Source organism: Bombyx mandarina, chromosome 03, assembly GCF_030267445.1.
Source record: "Bombyx mandarina strain Sakado chromosome 03, ASM3026744v2".
In the NCBI taxonomy this organism is placed as follows: domain Eukaryota; kingdom Metazoa; phylum Arthropoda; class Insecta; order Lepidoptera; family Bombycidae; genus Bombyx; species Bombyx mandarina.
Window position 1 is genome coordinate 3,261,509 of NC_143210.1, and position 17,485 is coordinate 3,278,993.

Here is a 17,485-nt window from a genome sequence, read left to right on the forward strand (position 1 = left end):
TTAGCTGGGTGGACGAGCTCACGGCCCACCTGATCTTAAGTAGTTACCGGAGCCCATAGACATCTACAACGTAAATGTCGCCACCCACCTTGAGACATAAGTTCAAAGGTCTCACTTTTAACTACAGCTGGCCCGCCCTTCAATCCCATGACAATCCCACATCCACAAGAGGCCCAGGTTGTGAAGCGAGACCAGGCACCCTGTTTAAAGGCTGACCACCCTGATATTCCACAGTTACTATTCAAGGGGAGCATTTATAAGTTTGCAACCCCGCTATTGGTTACAGCAATAACGTACCGATGTCACTGAGCAGCACGCGTCTGGCCTCGGAGCACCGTCGCGATACTGCCGGGACACGAGACTCCGCAGCCCCACGGCGTGAGGTCGGCGTGAGGCCGCGTTGAGGCAGTGTAGGCGCTGCCGCCGCGGAAGTCGTGTACATCTGTCAACATGATACAGTGTAAATATGTTATTGGCATACTGATGAACATTTAAATTATATTTCTTTAACGTAGATAATATTCTCCCGGTCATGGGTGATGACGGTGTGGTAGTAATTAATAGACAGTTCTTTTTTAAATGATAAAACACATTTTTTTTTTTTCAGTTAGTCAAACGATTTTCTTTTTTAGTGGTTTGTTTATTTATGTTATTAATTAAAAAATTAAAAATAGTATTTTGTTTTCAGGTTCACTGTAAAGACGGAGACTTTAGAATTCATGTATCAAGGTGGGCCGCCAGCATTTACTTTGTTAATGTCTATGGGCTCTAATAACCACTTAACCGGGCCGTGAGCTCATCCACCCATCTAAGCTATAAAATACAATACAAAAAAGAAATGTAATACATTAAATGAATCTAAATCTTGAAACATCAGTGATTATGGTCGAATTTCGACTACAGAGCGTGAATTAGTAACGATTAAAGGCGTTATTCAAAGACGATCGCCGTGAACCGACGTTCTGTGTGCTTAGTGCGAGTTTTTTAACGTTCTCGATAGCGTAAAAGTTAACTCATATTTGTATGGAATGGAATCGTTTGCGTACGTTTGCCGCTAGGGGCGCTGTTCCAACTACAAACAAAATTGTTTTTTTTTTCCTACTTAAGCTGATAGCCTTGAGAGGCTATATCAGCGTCGCCTTAACTAGTAGGTGAGCTCACGGGGCTCAAACCTGATGACGTAGTTGAAAATTGGGCTAACTTGTACGCTATAAGCTCAGCTCTGCAGCATACGCAGTAAAAAAAATTTGAATGTTAACAAACGCGGACACGGCTCGTTTAGTTTACTTTAGTTACTTCCACAGTGTCATGTCCTATGGCATTTTGCTATGGGGCAATGCGGCCGATGTAGAAATGATATTTATTCTGCAGAAAAGAGCTATACGTGCTATTTATAACATGCACTCAAGGGAATCCCTGAGGGAGAAATTTAAAGAAATTAAAGTTCTCACTATGCCATCCCAGTACATTTTTGAAAATTTGATGTATGTTCGTAAACATATTGAGGAGTTTCCTAAACAGTCGGACATACATAATAGAAATACTAGGAACAAACACAAGGTTGTTGTGCCGATGAGTAGGCTACATAAGATACGAAATTCATTCGGGTGTTTGTCTGTGCGCCTGTACAACAAAATCCCACAAGATGTTCAGAACCTACATATACATAGGTTTAAGAAAACTATTAAAGAACATCTGTGGAATAAAACTTACTATAAAGTCAATGATTACCTAGAAGATTGCACAAAGTGGGAATGAGTTGCTCGCTCCGGGCATTTCAATATTGTAGTAATTGTTACGTTATAATACTCATTGTACAAAATTCATATTTAAAAAAAATCTAATATTAAAAAATAAATAAATAATAATTTTATATGTAAAAAAAAAAAAAAAAAAAAGACATGCCCGCTGAGTTTCTTGCCAATTCTTCTCAGGACGGAGGCTAGTTCTTGTGAATTGGCGGTAGTTCTTTTGACGTTCAACAAGTATGTACTTTCATTTATGTTGAATAAAATTTTTTGATTCGATTTGCTCTCGAGAACGTTAAAAAACTCGCACTAAGCATATTGAATCACATAGCTTAATTTGTGTTTGTTTGTTCGGTAACCTTATGAGCGAGGTATCCGTCCGAGCTCCAGCGCGGCGGCAGGGCGGACACGTCGGTCTGCGCGGCGGAGTCGCGACGCGGCGCCGTGACGTCACGCAGCACGGGCCGCGCGCGCACCGGACCTGACGTCACGCCTCGGCTGTATCCGCGGTGTGTCGGCACCCTGGACTCAAACAACACATTGTGCTAATGACGTTCTTTAACTAATGCGAAATGTTATCCTCAAACTGAGAATGTAAATAACTCTGCCACTTCTGGCGGTAGGACCTCTTGTGAGATCGCACGGGTAGGTACTACCGGCTCGTCTATTTCTGCCGTGAAGCAGTAATGTGTTTCGGTTTGAAGAGTGGGGCAGCCGTTGTAACTATACCGAGACCTTAAAACTCAAGGTGGGTGGCGGCATTTAGATTGTAACCAGTAACCACTTAACACCAGGTGAGCTGTGAGCTCTTCAGCCCACATAAATAATAATAATAAAAAAAATTCGCTATTGACATCGATATTGTTAATATAAAGATTTATTAAGAATGTATTAAAGGTAATTGCTGCTTTGTATATGAACTGAAAATTTAAAAAGTGGTTATTAGTCATTGATTGAAAAGAAATTTAAAGTGGTAAAATATATAATATTTTACTATTTATTGCAGTTTCAGTCGTTTAAGATAATTTTAGAAATAAAATATAAATCATATCGTCAATGTTCATTTGATATTTCCTGTATAAGCCGCGCCAATAAAAAAACGAATCTAAAATGGCGGCGGCGATCATGCGCTCTCACTCTAAACTATTGCTGTCTTTAGTCGCACACGGCACGTATTGCATGCAAAAAAAATATCAGTACTGACTTTGTTGTTGAGTTCGAGTTTTTTCACTTTCGACTTGTGCGACTTAGATGACTGGCAGCAAAGTGTCTACACAAGTTACATCCCAGATGAGAACCCCCCCCCCGCCCCCTCTGCCAGGGCATAAAATAAAGTATAGTACATTTTCATTTGCTTTTTTATATTTTTTTACAATAAAGTTTTTCTTTCTATCTTTCTTTTTATTTGTTGACCCTACCATCTGTCAGTGCAGGTACATAGACGCCATTTTCGATTCGTTTCTTTATTGGCGCGGCTTATACTGTTACTTACCTGTATTGAAATGGGTTGGGACATGTGTTCCTTCTAGCATTCAAATTAACGGCCAAATCATCTTCTGAAATACCACATTTCGATATATCGGTTTCGGCAAACACCGAAAACCTATGCCCTAGGTGAGCGGTCTTGTAGAAACTGTCCACACTCTCATCTCTGTGGAGGATATCCATACTAGAGCCAAGCTCGAAGCTGGAACTTTTTGTGTTGTCAAAGCTCAAGCCTCTATTGTATTCACAAGTGAGACTGTCTATACTGTCCAGTTTTTTAGAACTTGTATTCGGGCTTTTCTTGTACAGGGTATTGTCAGATTTATTGTCACAGCTCTTCAAAATACTCCGGCCGGGTATGTCAAGACTGCCTTTGCTGTTAAAGGCGACATGTCTGATTTCCTTGTCACGAAAGGGAAGAGAAACTCTTTTCATTTTTAAGCTCGACACTGATATTTCACTGTGTAAACTGCAGTTCTCCTGGTTTTCGTTTTCGTTGTTGTCCGTAGTTTCAGTTCCAGGTTGGAAGTCAGGATCCAGTGTGTGGAACTTGATGAGGACTGGTGTTGAGTGCGTAGTGGAAGTGGAATGTGGAGTCCAATGATCGGTCTCACGTATTGGCACCAGGTCCTCCTGAAAACCAAAATAAATATTCTACATCACATTACGTTTTAGATAATTTCACATACTTTTAAAATTCACAATACAGAATCTTTGTTTTTGTTTTTTTTTTTCAAAATACCATATCGTCTTTTCGCATTAAGAGTGTACAATTTCCAAAAATATTTGAAATTGGGTTAATATTCGGAATGATTTAGTATCACCAGTATTTTTCTCATAAATACTGTCAAAAGAATGTAGTTTACTTTAGTTTTTTTTTGTTTACCTATATTTTGACTACTATAACAAAATTAATACATAATTTTATCTTACTTTAAAAGACAGATAATGTAACTGGTAAAAAATAAAAAATTAATGTTGTGAAGATGATTAATATTAAAAATATCACATGTTAAACCTTTAAAGCACTCCTGCAAAGCTAGTAAGTTTTGAGATTATACAGTTTGAATACGAAAAGACAATATCATCAATATATCACTGTTCCTGTTTCGTGACCATACTTCCCTCATTTGTATTGAACATTAGTCATTTGGTGAATGTGACCTGCACTCAACTTATTCTTAGTGGTGACATTCCACTTTTCTGTGGAATTGGAAGACAACCATGATTGCGGCAAGTGGCGTGATTTAATAAAAAAAAAGAAAAAAGCAAATGTTACCTGCAAATTACTCATATCCTTAGATTCGTCTGTTGTAAATATGAGTTCTATATCATCTACCTCTTCAGACTCATTGCCACTTGCATCATGTTCCTGTTTATAGTCTTCTTTACTAATTTGTGGATCCATTGGTGTGGTTGCTCCTTCTGAGAATACAGAGTTGTCTCCCTCTGATAGGGACCTGAAACACAGGACAAATTTATAGTTTTGCTTCACTATTAATTTCCCAGTCTGTCTTATGTCTTATGTATTCTCAGAGCAGAAACATCATATAATATAGTCAAAATGAATCTTCCGATCCGGTGGTAGATTCTGCGAAGCACGGCTCTTGCTAGGGTTCGTGTTAGCATCGTAGTCAGGTTTGAGCCCCGTGAGCTCACCTACAAACGTTAGGGCGAAACTGAAATAGCCTTTCAAGACTATCAGCATAGGTATGAAAAAAAAAAAAAAACCTGTGAATCAAAATCCAATTGATAAAGAAAATAAAAACTTGTAGGGGCTTTTCTTGTAATGGCACATTAGTAAGCATTTCTGTGATAGAAAATAGGATTGATATATTATGGTTATAAATCATGATGAGAATTTGCTAAAAAAAAATTTTTAAATGACTTAGTTCAAAAGAAAAACAATTGTAATTTTGTGATTTACCTAACGCTTAAATCATCCACGTCTAAATTCAGTGTGTCTTTTCTCCTTGCCTGCTCTATTTTATCTTTCAGAATAAGGTTCTCTTCTGAAGTAATTCTGACTTGGACTAACTTATCTTTCTTGGACTTCACATCACCTTCAGGATTGGGGACTGCCATTGTTATGTTATCTGTAGACACCGATTTAATATTTATGGTATTTTTTTTGGGATCAGCTGCTCCTTCAAAGTCTTCTCTTTTCTTTTGAAACTCAAATTTACCTTTGCTATCCTTATCTTTGTTTTTCTTATCGTCAGTAAAGGTTGAATCAGTATCTGAAGTAGTACTGGATGATTCTCCGTCTTTCACAGTTTTAACTTTTATTCTTACATCAAACTTTGAAAGCAATTCTAATTTTGTCTTGAAGCTTGGCTGATGAATCTTCTCATTCTCTTGATTAAGACAACTTGATGGCCGACTTATGTCTACATCAGTGTTTTGACCATCTGCTTCAGATGGGTCTTGAGATTTTACCTCCAATGGGGTCTCATCTGAACTTTCTATAGAACAATAACTTACTCTCTTAGAATTTTCACTCAGCTTTGTATTTGGAATTTCTGAACAACAAATATCAGATTCAATCCTTGTTTTAGTATCAAAGTTTTCTGTAGTAGTTTGGATCAGTATTTCGCTATCCCTATCAACAGTATCTGTTCTGGGACTATACGTCACTTGGAAATTTATATTTGAGGGATTAAAATCTTTTTCATCACCAGTATCAATAATTTTTCGTCTCAATATATGATTTTCTAAAGTCAATTTTTCAATGACATCAGCATACTCTAAGCACTGAGAGTGCAGTTCATATTTTTGTTTCAAATCCTTCAGTTCATTCTTGGAAACTTCTAACGCTGTCCTGAGAGAAACAACTGTTTGATGAAGTGCCCTTACTGTGTCCAAATTAACAGGCCCGGGTGGGACTGTCTCCAGTCTAGTGCTATCCATTCCAATTTATCTTTCCCAATATATATCCCATACATGATGGCAATTTCAGTAGCACTTTAAAACACAATCACTGTATTTGTCATGTTGAAAATGAACCTGCAGATAAAGTATTTTTTTTACTTTCAATTGTAATGTACATGAATTAGGTGTTATACAATTCATTTAAGGCTTACATTTTTAATGGAATTGAACAAACAGTTTAAAATATACTTCGTTTTGACTGAAACTTTTATAGAGGAAATCATTTTGATTTTAAAATGATCCGTTATAAATTATAAGTCTTCAAATAATTCGTTATACAAGTCTCGTTTTAATAAGGTTGAATTGGCGCCATACACGGTGCTCGGCAAGCAAATGAAAGTAAATTCACCTGTGACCCAATTCCTTAAAACCAGTGACACACATATTTCACCCGCTCTTCTCAGATTCTTATCAATCTTTAGTACACCTCGCCAACTATCACAGCACGAAGGGGCTTGCAATCGATAATACAACTCGCCGTGAGCTGTGCCAATTAAGCTTTAAAACGCCTTAGAGCTATCGAAACTGCTTGCGCTCTTTCACTCCTGTGAGTCTTATCAGTAGACACGAAATACGAAAATTAACTAAATTTTATCTCTCAATCGTTGATCAAGGCTGTTGAATGTAGCTATAGCGTGAAATATTCAATGAATCTATATTAAGTAGGTACGTTTCACAAGTTCTTGTAAACAAATCAATATTTGGATTTTCTTTTTGGGTTTCCCTCCCACATCCATAGACAAATTTGAGTTTTTTGTTTTACAAATGAACAAGCAAAAGAAGGGTAGTGTATACTATCATAGTGCAAAATTTAAAAAACTAGTCTTCTCTTCAACAATGTCTTAATTATTCCAATATTCCTTTTCTTTATTGAATATACTTTATGGTCTCAAAGCCTATAACTCATAGGATGAGAATTCATAGTTAATAATAATTAAGTTTTATTTTATTTTGTATTAAACAATATAGTCTGTCATGGGTTTTTTTCTACCTTAGCTGATAGTCTTGAGAGGCTATGTTAGCGTATTATGATATGGTGCACAACGATGTAGCACGTTTAGTGATTGAATAACCATGGGTTATACACTTAATATTTGTGAATAACCACCATAATACTGTTGTAACCTTCTTTTCCATATTCCATTATCCACAGATTCGGTAGAATCTGGCGCCAAGTTCCGTTCAAAAATCCCGTTGTAAACGGAGCGCCAGACTACCGACTGTGTTTACTGTGAGCAGAACAGTTTTTTGAGGTTGCGAAATTTTATTTAATTCTACGGTACTTCTGGTTCCTAAATTGTATATTATATCAATCACTCACAACTTTATTTTACTGATATTAACTAGTTATATCAATTACAACAATTAATCTACTTGAAATTATTAATTTTATCACCACAAACTATGGCTCGCTCAAAAATTTCGATCCTGACTTTTTTCGATGTAAAAAGTTACATGCCACAGACTATAAATATTCGAGAATGGTAATCTACGGCCGCCAGGGTGCGCTGGAATTATTCCTATTTGTAATGGATTTTATGACCTGGTAACTGAGACCTTTAAGTCATGTCTTATTTTAATTTATATTCATATTTTTATGAAAAATGATATTATGCAGTGAAATGAAATGTGATATTATGGAGTGAAATGAAATGAAGATGATTAATTTGAGACATTAATCAAATGGGATGAAATGAAATGAGATGAGATGATATGAGATGAGATGATATGGAATGAAATATAATCTCAGTAAAATGGTGGTGGTCATTTACTAAGATCTCAGTGGACTTTTTGGAGGAAACCGAGAAGTTACGTACAGCGGCTTTGTTTCATTTTCCCACATTTGTGCACTTTCACAGATATTAAACAGTTAATAAACCACTATTATTACACATTTAAACCCGAAGAAACACTAAATAGACAAATTAAAACAAATCACACAACTTCACAACTCGCGTTCCCGCCAAAAAGTCATTATTCCTACATAAACTAGCTTCAAGGGGATAGTTTGCAGTTCTTATTGAACGGTTTATACATTAAATAACGTTAATGTTGTTACTGTTAGTATTTTAGTTTAAGTACTGCCGAAGCAAGTACTGTTGTTACTGTTGGAGAAACAATTTTGTTTTGTAATGTAATACCGAAATACTTTACGAGATGGCGTTACAAAAAATCCCTTCCCAAAACTATAAAACCGTTGTGATTGTCTACGAATAATAAATAATATAATAACTAATATTTATTCGTAGGTGATTGTTTAAGATGCTATGAATATTTCGGTTTTGATTTCATCAAAATAACTTGAACTTTACCAATGAATTCCGAAGAAAATTCTAATTAAGGCTGAGTTAAGTTCAGCTTTTTATTTAAGCCTCTTACTGTAGTTTTTAAATTAGATTTATGCGGATTGATGTTTCAAGGCTTTCAGATTTTAATTTTAAATTCTGAAATAATTAAGAACAGCGTCATCTACCCTTCACATTTGAAACAAAATTTAATTCGGTTTAAATTTGTAAAAGTTGATGTTGATTATTATTACACTGTAACGCAGCGTTCCGTTTCGCGGGGCAACAGCAGCCAAAGGGAATGTGACTCAGGTCCGTGCCGCGACGACCCACCCCGCGCTACCCGCGCCCGCGCATCTGTTGCATCATTCGCACCCCCAATTAGTGCGCGCCAGACTTTGAAGCGGAATACACGCGTCCCCGGTCGATACCCGAACTGACAACCCGAGAGTCTCATGCCAGTCGGGCACCTAACATTAAACTGGCAGCCCTTTAACTAGTATTTCGGAGTGAATCTACGTAATTACGACACGTACTCGTCGTCAGTCACGCCGTCAATCCGATTTTCAAGACGTTGAAGAAAAAATTGGTTCAACCGCGGGACCGACGCCAACATTTACCGCAAACAACATGGCGTCATTACAAGAAAGTCAAATGGCAGCATTCGAACGCCTACTCGACCGAGTTTTTGAGCATAAAACTCAACTCGAATCATCAGCAACACCGACGTCGGAGCCGACATCGCCGCCTTCCTCGACGCCCGCTCACCATTCTGGGAACTTCGCGTCATGCACGGCGCGGTTCAGCGGAGCGCCCGGCGACTCACTCGACGGTTTCCTTGACGCGGTCGAATCATACAAAGATTGTGCTGACGTAGGATACGCCATCGCGTTACGAGGACTCTCGATGTTACTAACCGGAAATGCAGCCGTGTGGTGGCAAGGCGTTAAAGCTAGCATCACTTCCTGGGACGACGCTTTATCATCGTTACGAAGCGCTTTCGGTGATTGCAGACCGCCCCATCGAGTCTACTTAGAGCTCTTCAAAATGTCGCAAGGACAAAGAGAGAAGACGGAGATCTTCGTTGCCAGAGCACGAGCCCTACTAGCTCGACTCCCACCTGGTGACCTTAGTGAGAAAGTTCAAATTGATATGCTTTACGGCCTTCTACACCGTCGTGTTCGTAAAAGATTAAGAAGAGACGAAATAACTTCATACGACACGTTATTAAAGAAAACGCGCCATATCGAGGACTCCATCTACGAGACCAGTCCGCCTGAATTTATTCATCATCCTCAGCGAGCCACGCCACGTTCATCGGGTAGTACCGTAGGCGAAGTTCCCACCGGTGCTTCGACTTCGCAGCATACATACGCACGGATGACGCCGCGGAAAATATTCAACTCGGGCGCCGCTGGCGGCCCGCCACGCGACGACAGCGCTGCGCCGAGCACCGTTCGAGTCCCCGCGCCTCGCTACACGAACACTGATAATGTATCATCTACGTCGATTGTTAAAAGACTGTTCTGTGTTTATTGCAAAAAGTACGGACATATTCGTGATGAGTGTTTAAAATTAGCGTCAAAAACGAAATTCGACAACGAAAATACGCAAGCTGTATCCTCGTGTTACGGGTGTGGTACCAAAGGTGTTACTCGGTCTCAGTGTACAAAGTGTAACGCAAGTTATTACGCCGTCGACGCTGCACGGACCCGATCAGTCACATCCGATTTACCTATTGGTAAAGTAAATACACAGCTGTCAAGTTCAGTGAACTCTATTCATCGCGACAGCTCGTTGCATACAGCTTGCACTTCAAACACCGTAAAGTCGTCCATTTATATTAATAATCGTAAACAATGTTTTGTTGATAATGAAAATAATTATTATCCTACCGATTTTAAGGCGATTCTTCCTCCGCGCTTTTTCGGTACTGATAACAAGGTTAGACTTCAAAATTATTCTAGACTTAATCATAATATAAACAATAATATTAGTTCTAGGAATAGGATGCGTTACTCGAGTGGTACCGAATCAAAACATAGTTATTCCGAGGTACCAAGTGGCCGCGATAGGGTGGGTGACCATGATGAACGAAAATAGGGTGACCATGGAAAAGTCGGACATTTTTCGACGATTAATTCTAATGTGAAAAGTGTTGCCCAGAGTAACTCTACTGAGCACCAGGTTAGGTTAAGACCAATTTTAAGTGTTCAAATTTTAGGTATACGAGGTAATGCTTTGTTGGATACGGGAGCTAAGAGTAGCGTTGCCGGTGCGTTGCTTTATGAATTGCTGTTAAAGCATAACCATCCGTGTGAGGAAACCAGGCGTCGGGTGAGGCTTGCAGACGGTTCCGCGCGCACCCGCCGAGTTTTGCTCACTACTCTAGAAGTAAGGATAAGTCCCGAAAGGTCAGTAACCCTTGAATTTACTGTTTTTCCAGATGCTCAAAATAATGAAACTTTGCTTGGCATGGATTTTTTGGTGGCGGCAGGTATTGTGCTTGACTTTGCTTCATCCACTTGGCATTTTTCGGGAAAACGGGTTACCTATCCAATTGAATATGAGTGCCCTAAGCCATGCATGTTTGCTTCTACTGCTGACTTCCTGCGTGATGATAAGGGTTCTATGCTTGGCTCCGATGAACGGCAGCAGCTATCACATTTATAGCAGCAGAATGGAGACATCTTTAGGGTGGGGGGAGCCCCAACCCTTTACGCCGAGCACCACATTGATACCGGTGATCATCCGCCTATATCGGTACCGCCGTATAGGCTCACTCCTGTGCTTCAACAGCGAGGAGAGGTTCTCGCAATCGATTTGTTCGGGCCACTGCCAGAAGGAGAGCAGGGGGAGCGATGGGTACTCCTGGTAGAGGATGTAGCTACAAGATGGGTAGAACTCTACGCACTTGTTGATGCCACCGCCGTGGCTTGCTCCCGAGTCCTACTGGAAGAGTATTTCCTTCGTTATGGCTTGCTTATGCGTCTAGGGGTGTAACACGTAAGTTCATGCCACGACGGGATGGCCCGTATCGCGTAGTAAAGATAGTTAGTCCTACAACGTACTTCATAGCAGACTTGTCAAACAATGTCATCGGCAAGTATCACACCGCGGATTTAACCCACTCTCCGTCAAATTCAAGTACGGATCCAATTATGCCAAAGAGGCAGAGAGGAAGGCCGCGTCTTCAGACTAACAGTCCCAAGTTGGACTCGGGACGCGTTCCCGACTTGGAGGGGGAGTATGTAACGCAGCGTTCCGTTTCGCGGGGCAACAGCAGCCAAAGAGAATGTGACTCAGGTCCGTGCCGCGACGACCCACCCCGCGCTACCCGCGCCCGCGCATCTGTTGCATCATTCGCACCCCCAATTAGTGCGCGCCAGACTTTGAAGCGGAATACACGCGTCCCCGGTCGATACCGGAACTGACAACCCGAGAGTCTCATGCCAGTCGGGCACCTAACATTAAAACACTAATTAATTGAGCGTTTCATTAGCTTTTAAGCTGAGTGACTATTTATAATTTATTTTTATTAAGTAATAAATGAGCAAAAAATAATACTTAACAAAAAGATATGAAATCCGAACAAAAACAGTTTCACTGTAAAAAATTGCGCCAAGTCCACGTTTATAAAACTCATCTCAATAACATTTGCACTTTACAAAAAAAAGAAGACTTCAATAGCTTTCATTCTCTACAAAAATATGTGAAATACAAAAAAATACCAAGAAACCGTCATAAAGATGAAAAAATTAAAAAAACATTGTTGAAAATTTAAAAATAAAAAAATAAAAATTTTATCGTACTTGGCGCGCGTCATTGAGTACCCCAAAAATTTTCGGAAGAATTTCAACCCGAGAAAAAAACCATTTTGCTTTAATATACAGTGAAAGCTGAAAAAGTTACCCAGGTTGTCTTTTTCGCTCTTGTTAGCGTTTTATGAGAAATTGAGACAGAACTACGGTAATTTTCAACAGCTCTCACTATATACCTATGGGCTATTATATGCCAAATCGACCCCTTTTGCGTTCGACCCCTTTAGATTCAGCTGAAACTTTATTATTCTTTTCTACCCTTTGAAAAACATCTTTGAGAATTTTTTCAAATGTTTTGAAGCCAACGTATACATACGTATCGACTCGTAAGTAGTTTGTATTTGTATAAGCGAACACGAGAGGGTGTTTAGTTCAAATCATAAAAGATGAGTGGGAAATGAAAAAAATTAAAATAACATACGTATGAGATGTCGATTTTACTTAACTTTTGTAAAATTTATTATGAAATAATAATTCATTAATTACATTTATGCATTTCATAGGTTGACCTACTTATAAATTTCTAAACATTGAAAGGATGTTCATTTATCCTGAAAATTTTGGGGTACTCAATGACGCGCGCCAAGTACGATAAAATTTTTATTTTTTTATTTTTAAATTTTCAACAATGTTTTTTTAATTTTTTCATCTTTATGACGGTTTCTTGGTATTTTTTTGTATTTCACATATTTTTGTAGAGAATGAAAGCTATTGAAGTCTTCTTTTTTTTGTAAAGTGCAAATGTTATTGAGATGAGTTTTATAAACGTGGACTTGGCGCAATTTTTTACAGTGAAACTGTTTTTGTTCGGATTTGAAATATACTTCGAACACATTGTCATTTTTACCATCTATCATTATTATATTTTTATGCTATGTCTTGAAAACATTGTTTTATTATATTGGCGACGAGTTAAAAGAAATTAAGATGAACGATGAACAATTCGCATTATTTTTACATGCACAACAAAACCAGCAAGAACAGATTTTACAAATCTTGAAGTTGTTGGTACCAGCAGCTTACAATACAACAGCCAAGAGCGTGACGAACGACTCTTTTACAAAACATGATACGGATAACAAGATAAGTATAATCAAAAATTTCAATATGGATAAATACAACCCAGATACATTCAGAATTGACGATTACATTGATTTTTTCGAAAACAAATGCAAAATTCTTGATATCAATAACAGCGACTTACAGAAAGATTTGCTTCTGAATTTACTAACACCAGAGATATTCCACGAATTAAAAGTAGCTTTAACGCCTGATTTCGATATAGCTACATACAGCGAAATTTGTAACAAATTATTAGACCTCTATCGCATAAAAACGACGAGATACAGAGCCTTAACAGAATTTTGGAATTGCACTAGAGAACAAAATGAAACGATGGAGCACTATGCAAACAGATTAAAAAGTCTTAGTCGGGATTGTGGCTACGCTAATGACTTCCTCGAACGACAATTACGTGACCGCTTTGCCACTGGATTGAATCATCCAGATTTAGAAACCGACTTGAAACAAAAATGGCCTGATTTAATTCAAATGGTAGACGGAATACCAAGAGAAGTAACCTTTCAACAAATTTTTACAATCTCTCAATCAAGAGAACAGGCAGAACAAGACACACCACGAACAAGTATTAAAAAAATAAATAGGAGCAAAACCAAAACCGTACCATTACATCAAAATACAACACGAAAATTAAATCCAATGCATTGTTTACGCTGTGGAAAGAAAGAACGGCACAGCCTATCACAGTGTTCAGCCAAGGACCATATTTGTAAAGAATGTAACACGAAGGCACACTTTGAGAGTTGTTGCATTAAGTCTGGACGGGCATACATCAGCTATACAAAAGGGAGCCGAAAATCAGTTAAAAAAATAACAAGACATCATAAGTCCTCAACTTCATCATCATCTATCAGTAATAACGAGGAAGAGAGCGATGATGAAGTTATCTGCAGCATCTTGGGTACACGTAAGAGAGAATGCAAACAAATCGATGTACGCATCAATGACATACCTTGCACTATGGATTGGGACCCCGGCTCTGCGTATTCAATAATAAACACGACATTATGGAAAAAATTAGGATCACCATCTTTACAACCCGCCCCGAAACTTAAGGCCTACGGTAACACCAACTTAAAAACAAAGGGAATTACAAAAGTAACAGTCGAAGTCGACGGACTGCAAAAACTTCTACCTGTGGTCGTAATGAAAAATGCCAAACCAATGTTATTTGGTTTACATTGGAGTGAAGTTTTTGAAATGGAATTTCCAAAACCAGTATACTCCATCAAAACATCAACACCTATGACTCTTAAACAAATATTGGATAAACATGTACAACTCTTTGATGGAAAACTAGGAAAAGTTAACAATTATTACGTAAACATACATGTCAAACCAGAAGCTGAACCGATCCACCTTCCTGCACGGCCTATAAAATTCAGCATGAAAAAGAATATAGAAAGGGAGTTAGATCGTCTGATCTCAGAAGGGATTGTGGAAAAAGTAGATCCTAATGTTACACCTATTGAATGGGCTACACCCACAGTTAACATTTTGAAATCTACAGGGGAAGTTAGGATATGTGGAGACTACAGAACTACACTTAATCCAGTACTTATTAAACATCTACACCCAGTTCCAATTTTCGATCAACTACGCCAAAATCTCGCAAACGGTAAATTATTTTCAAAAATAGACCTTAAAGACGCATACTTACAATTTGAAATAGCACCAGATTCGAAAAAGTACTTGACGTTGTCAACCCATAAAGGGTATTTCCAATACAATAGAATGCCTTTTGGAATATCGACTGCTCCTTCAATTTTTCAACATTTTCTGGATCAACTGCTTGGCGATATGTACCAATGTAGCTGTATATTTTGACGACATAGCTATAGCAGGGAAAGATCTTTCAGAACATTTACAAACTTTATCTATTGTATTCGATCGCTTACAAAACGCTGGCCTAAAAGTTAACTTAAAGAAATGTAATTTCTTACAGAATCAGATTGAATACCTAGGTCACATAATAGATAAACATGGCATCCACCCAACCAAATCTAAAATTGATGCCATAACTAAGGCCCCAGCACCGTGTAATGCAAAAGAACTACGATCATTTTTAGGACTAGTTAACTTTTACGAACGGTTTGTACCACATCTTCACGGGATTTGTTCGGATCTTCACGATCTAACTAGTGAAAAAAATAGATGGCGTTGGACTGATCATGAAAACAGAATATTTGAAGATACAAAGAAATGCATAGCTTCTTCACAACCATTAATTGCATTTGACGAGAAACGTCCCCTTTATTTAGCATGTGACGCTTCCGAAAAGGGATTGGGTGCAGTATTATTCCACAAGGACTCGAACATAGAACAACCAATTGCTTTTGCTTCAAGGAAACTACGACCAGCGGAAATGAAATATTCCGTTATTGATCGTGAAGCTTTAGCAATAGTATTTGGTATAAAAAAATTTGATCAGTACTTGAGAGGAACGAAATTTAATCTAGTTACGGACCATAAGCCTCTTATACATATTATGGGTGCACACCGCAACCTTCCTAAACTAGCCAATAACCGATTGGTAAGATGGGCCCTAGTAGTGGGAAGTTATCAATATGACATTTACTACAGGAAAGGTGAAAATAACACATTAGCTGATTGCCTTTCCAGATTACCAAACCCTGAAACTGAACCCTCCGAGACAGAAGGGCTTGTACATAAAATAGATCTACGTCTTTTGAGCACTCGAATGACTGACCTTAATCTATCAGAACAGTTACTTATGAAAACAACTTCAAAGGATCATATACTCACAAAAGTTTGTCAAAATTTAAAAACCGGCTGGAGAGAATCAGAATACAATCCAGAAATGAAACCATTCTACAGAAACCGGACTGAATTATCTGTTGAGAATAAGATACTCATGAGGCAAGGACGCTTCGTTATACCTACAGCACTCCGAAAAGCCATTCTTACATACCTTCATCGAGGACATCCTGGCATTTCTGCTATGAAAGCACTTTCACGTTACTATGTTTGGTGGCCTAACCTTGACGAAGACATAGAATTATTTGTCAAGAAATGTACCAGATGCCAACAGAACCGCCCTTGTAATCCTGAACTTCCTGTATTTTCCTGGTCCATACCAGAAGAAGTATGGGAGAGAATCCATATCGACTTTGCTGGACCGTTCGAAGGATCGTATTGGTTGGTATTGTGCGACGCTCTCTCCAAATGGGTGGAAATACGACCGATGAAACACATTAACACCAGATCACTTTGTCTTACATTAGATAACATATTTTGTACATTTGGCTTACCAAAAATGATTATATCCGTTAATGGACCTCAATTTACATCTTATGAATTTAAAGAATATTGCACAAAACAATCTATTTTACATGTCACATCATCTCCATATCATCCTCGGACAAATGGGCTGGCAGAACGTTTAGTCAGAACATTCAAAAATAGAATGGCATCGGTAGACAACACAAATCTCGAGCGCCGACTATTAGAATTTTTGTTTACATACAGAAACACTCCGCACTCGTCCACTGGTAAATCTCCAGCTGAGATGATGTTCGGACGACAATTGAATTGCATACTTTCCAACATTCGGCCAGACAAAAGAAGATTAATGCAGTATTTACAAGTAAAAGAAAACATTCGTACCACATCACCGAGTTACCGACCAAGTGACCAAGTATATATTAAAACACGCAATGATAAAATATGGGAACCAGCGGTAATTACATCCCGAAAACATAAATATTCATATATTGTTTCAACACCAGGAGGACTAGAAAAACGAAGACACGCTGATCACATCAGGCCACGCGAGTCCTCCACCTTAGAAACCCCGAGGAATGAAAGGGCGCATTCTTCTATGCTGCCGGCGACTGCTTCTCCAGACATTGAAATGGAAACAACAATTAACGAAAGGCTAACTAAAAACAAGAATTCGGCAGCAGTACCATTACCTACACCGCAGTCACCTACAAATGTACAAATTTCTCCAAATTCACCTTCACAGCATTCGAAGTTATACTCCTCACCTGCTCCGGTCTCCACTCCTGTGCCATTTGCTCCGCGTCGAAGTAATCGACGTATACAGGCACCCCGCCGTCTGATCAACGAGATGTAGATGGGGAGGAATGTTGTAACCTTCTTTTCCATATTC

General features: G+C 38.6%; 2 protein-coding genes across 7 annotated transcripts in view; one reads left to right on the plus strand and one right to left on the minus strand.

Moving 5' to 3' along the window:
• The window catches only part of LOC114251971 (uncharacterized), a 19,464-nt gene extending 11,853 nt beyond the window's left edge, over positions 1-7,611 (minus strand). Inside the window, exons 1-6 of one of the 2 annotated variants that reach the window (XM_028186430.2) lie at positions 6,514-7,611; positions 5,161-6,239; positions 4,513-4,693; positions 3,241-3,866; positions 2,108-2,270; positions 298-442 (exon numbers count right to left, since the gene is read on the minus strand). In XM_028186430.2, the coding sequence (XP_028042231.2) occupies positions 298-442; positions 2,108-2,270; positions 3,241-3,866; positions 4,513-4,693; positions 5,161-6,143 (2,098 nt within the window). In that variant the 5' untranslated portion in view covers positions 6,144-6,239; positions 6,514-7,611. Of the gene's footprint in view, positions 1-297; positions 443-2,107; positions 2,271-3,240; positions 3,867-4,512; positions 4,694-5,160; positions 6,240-6,316 lie in introns of both variants that reach the window. The other variant, XM_028186437.2, reaches the window with a different exon arrangement.
• Positions 7,612-8,566: 955 nt separating this feature from the next.
• Positions 8,567-17,485, plus strand: part of LOC149503248 (activity-regulated cytoskeleton associated protein 2-like) — a 78,836-nt gene continuing 69,917 nt past the window's right edge. The window contains exons 1-3 of one of the 5 annotated variants that reach the window (XR_016324976.1): positions 8,567-10,393; positions 10,674-10,863; positions 11,126-12,028. Coding sequence is in view for 4 of the 5 variants with exons in the window: in XM_089736658.1 (XP_089592784.1) it covers positions 13,198-15,177 (1,980 nt within the window). In the remaining variant the exon portion in view is untranslated. Of the gene's footprint in view, positions 10,864-11,125; positions 16,193-17,485 lie in introns of those variants that run through there. The other 4 variants (XM_089736658.1, XM_089736661.1, XM_089736654.1 and 1 more) reach the window with 4 other exon arrangements.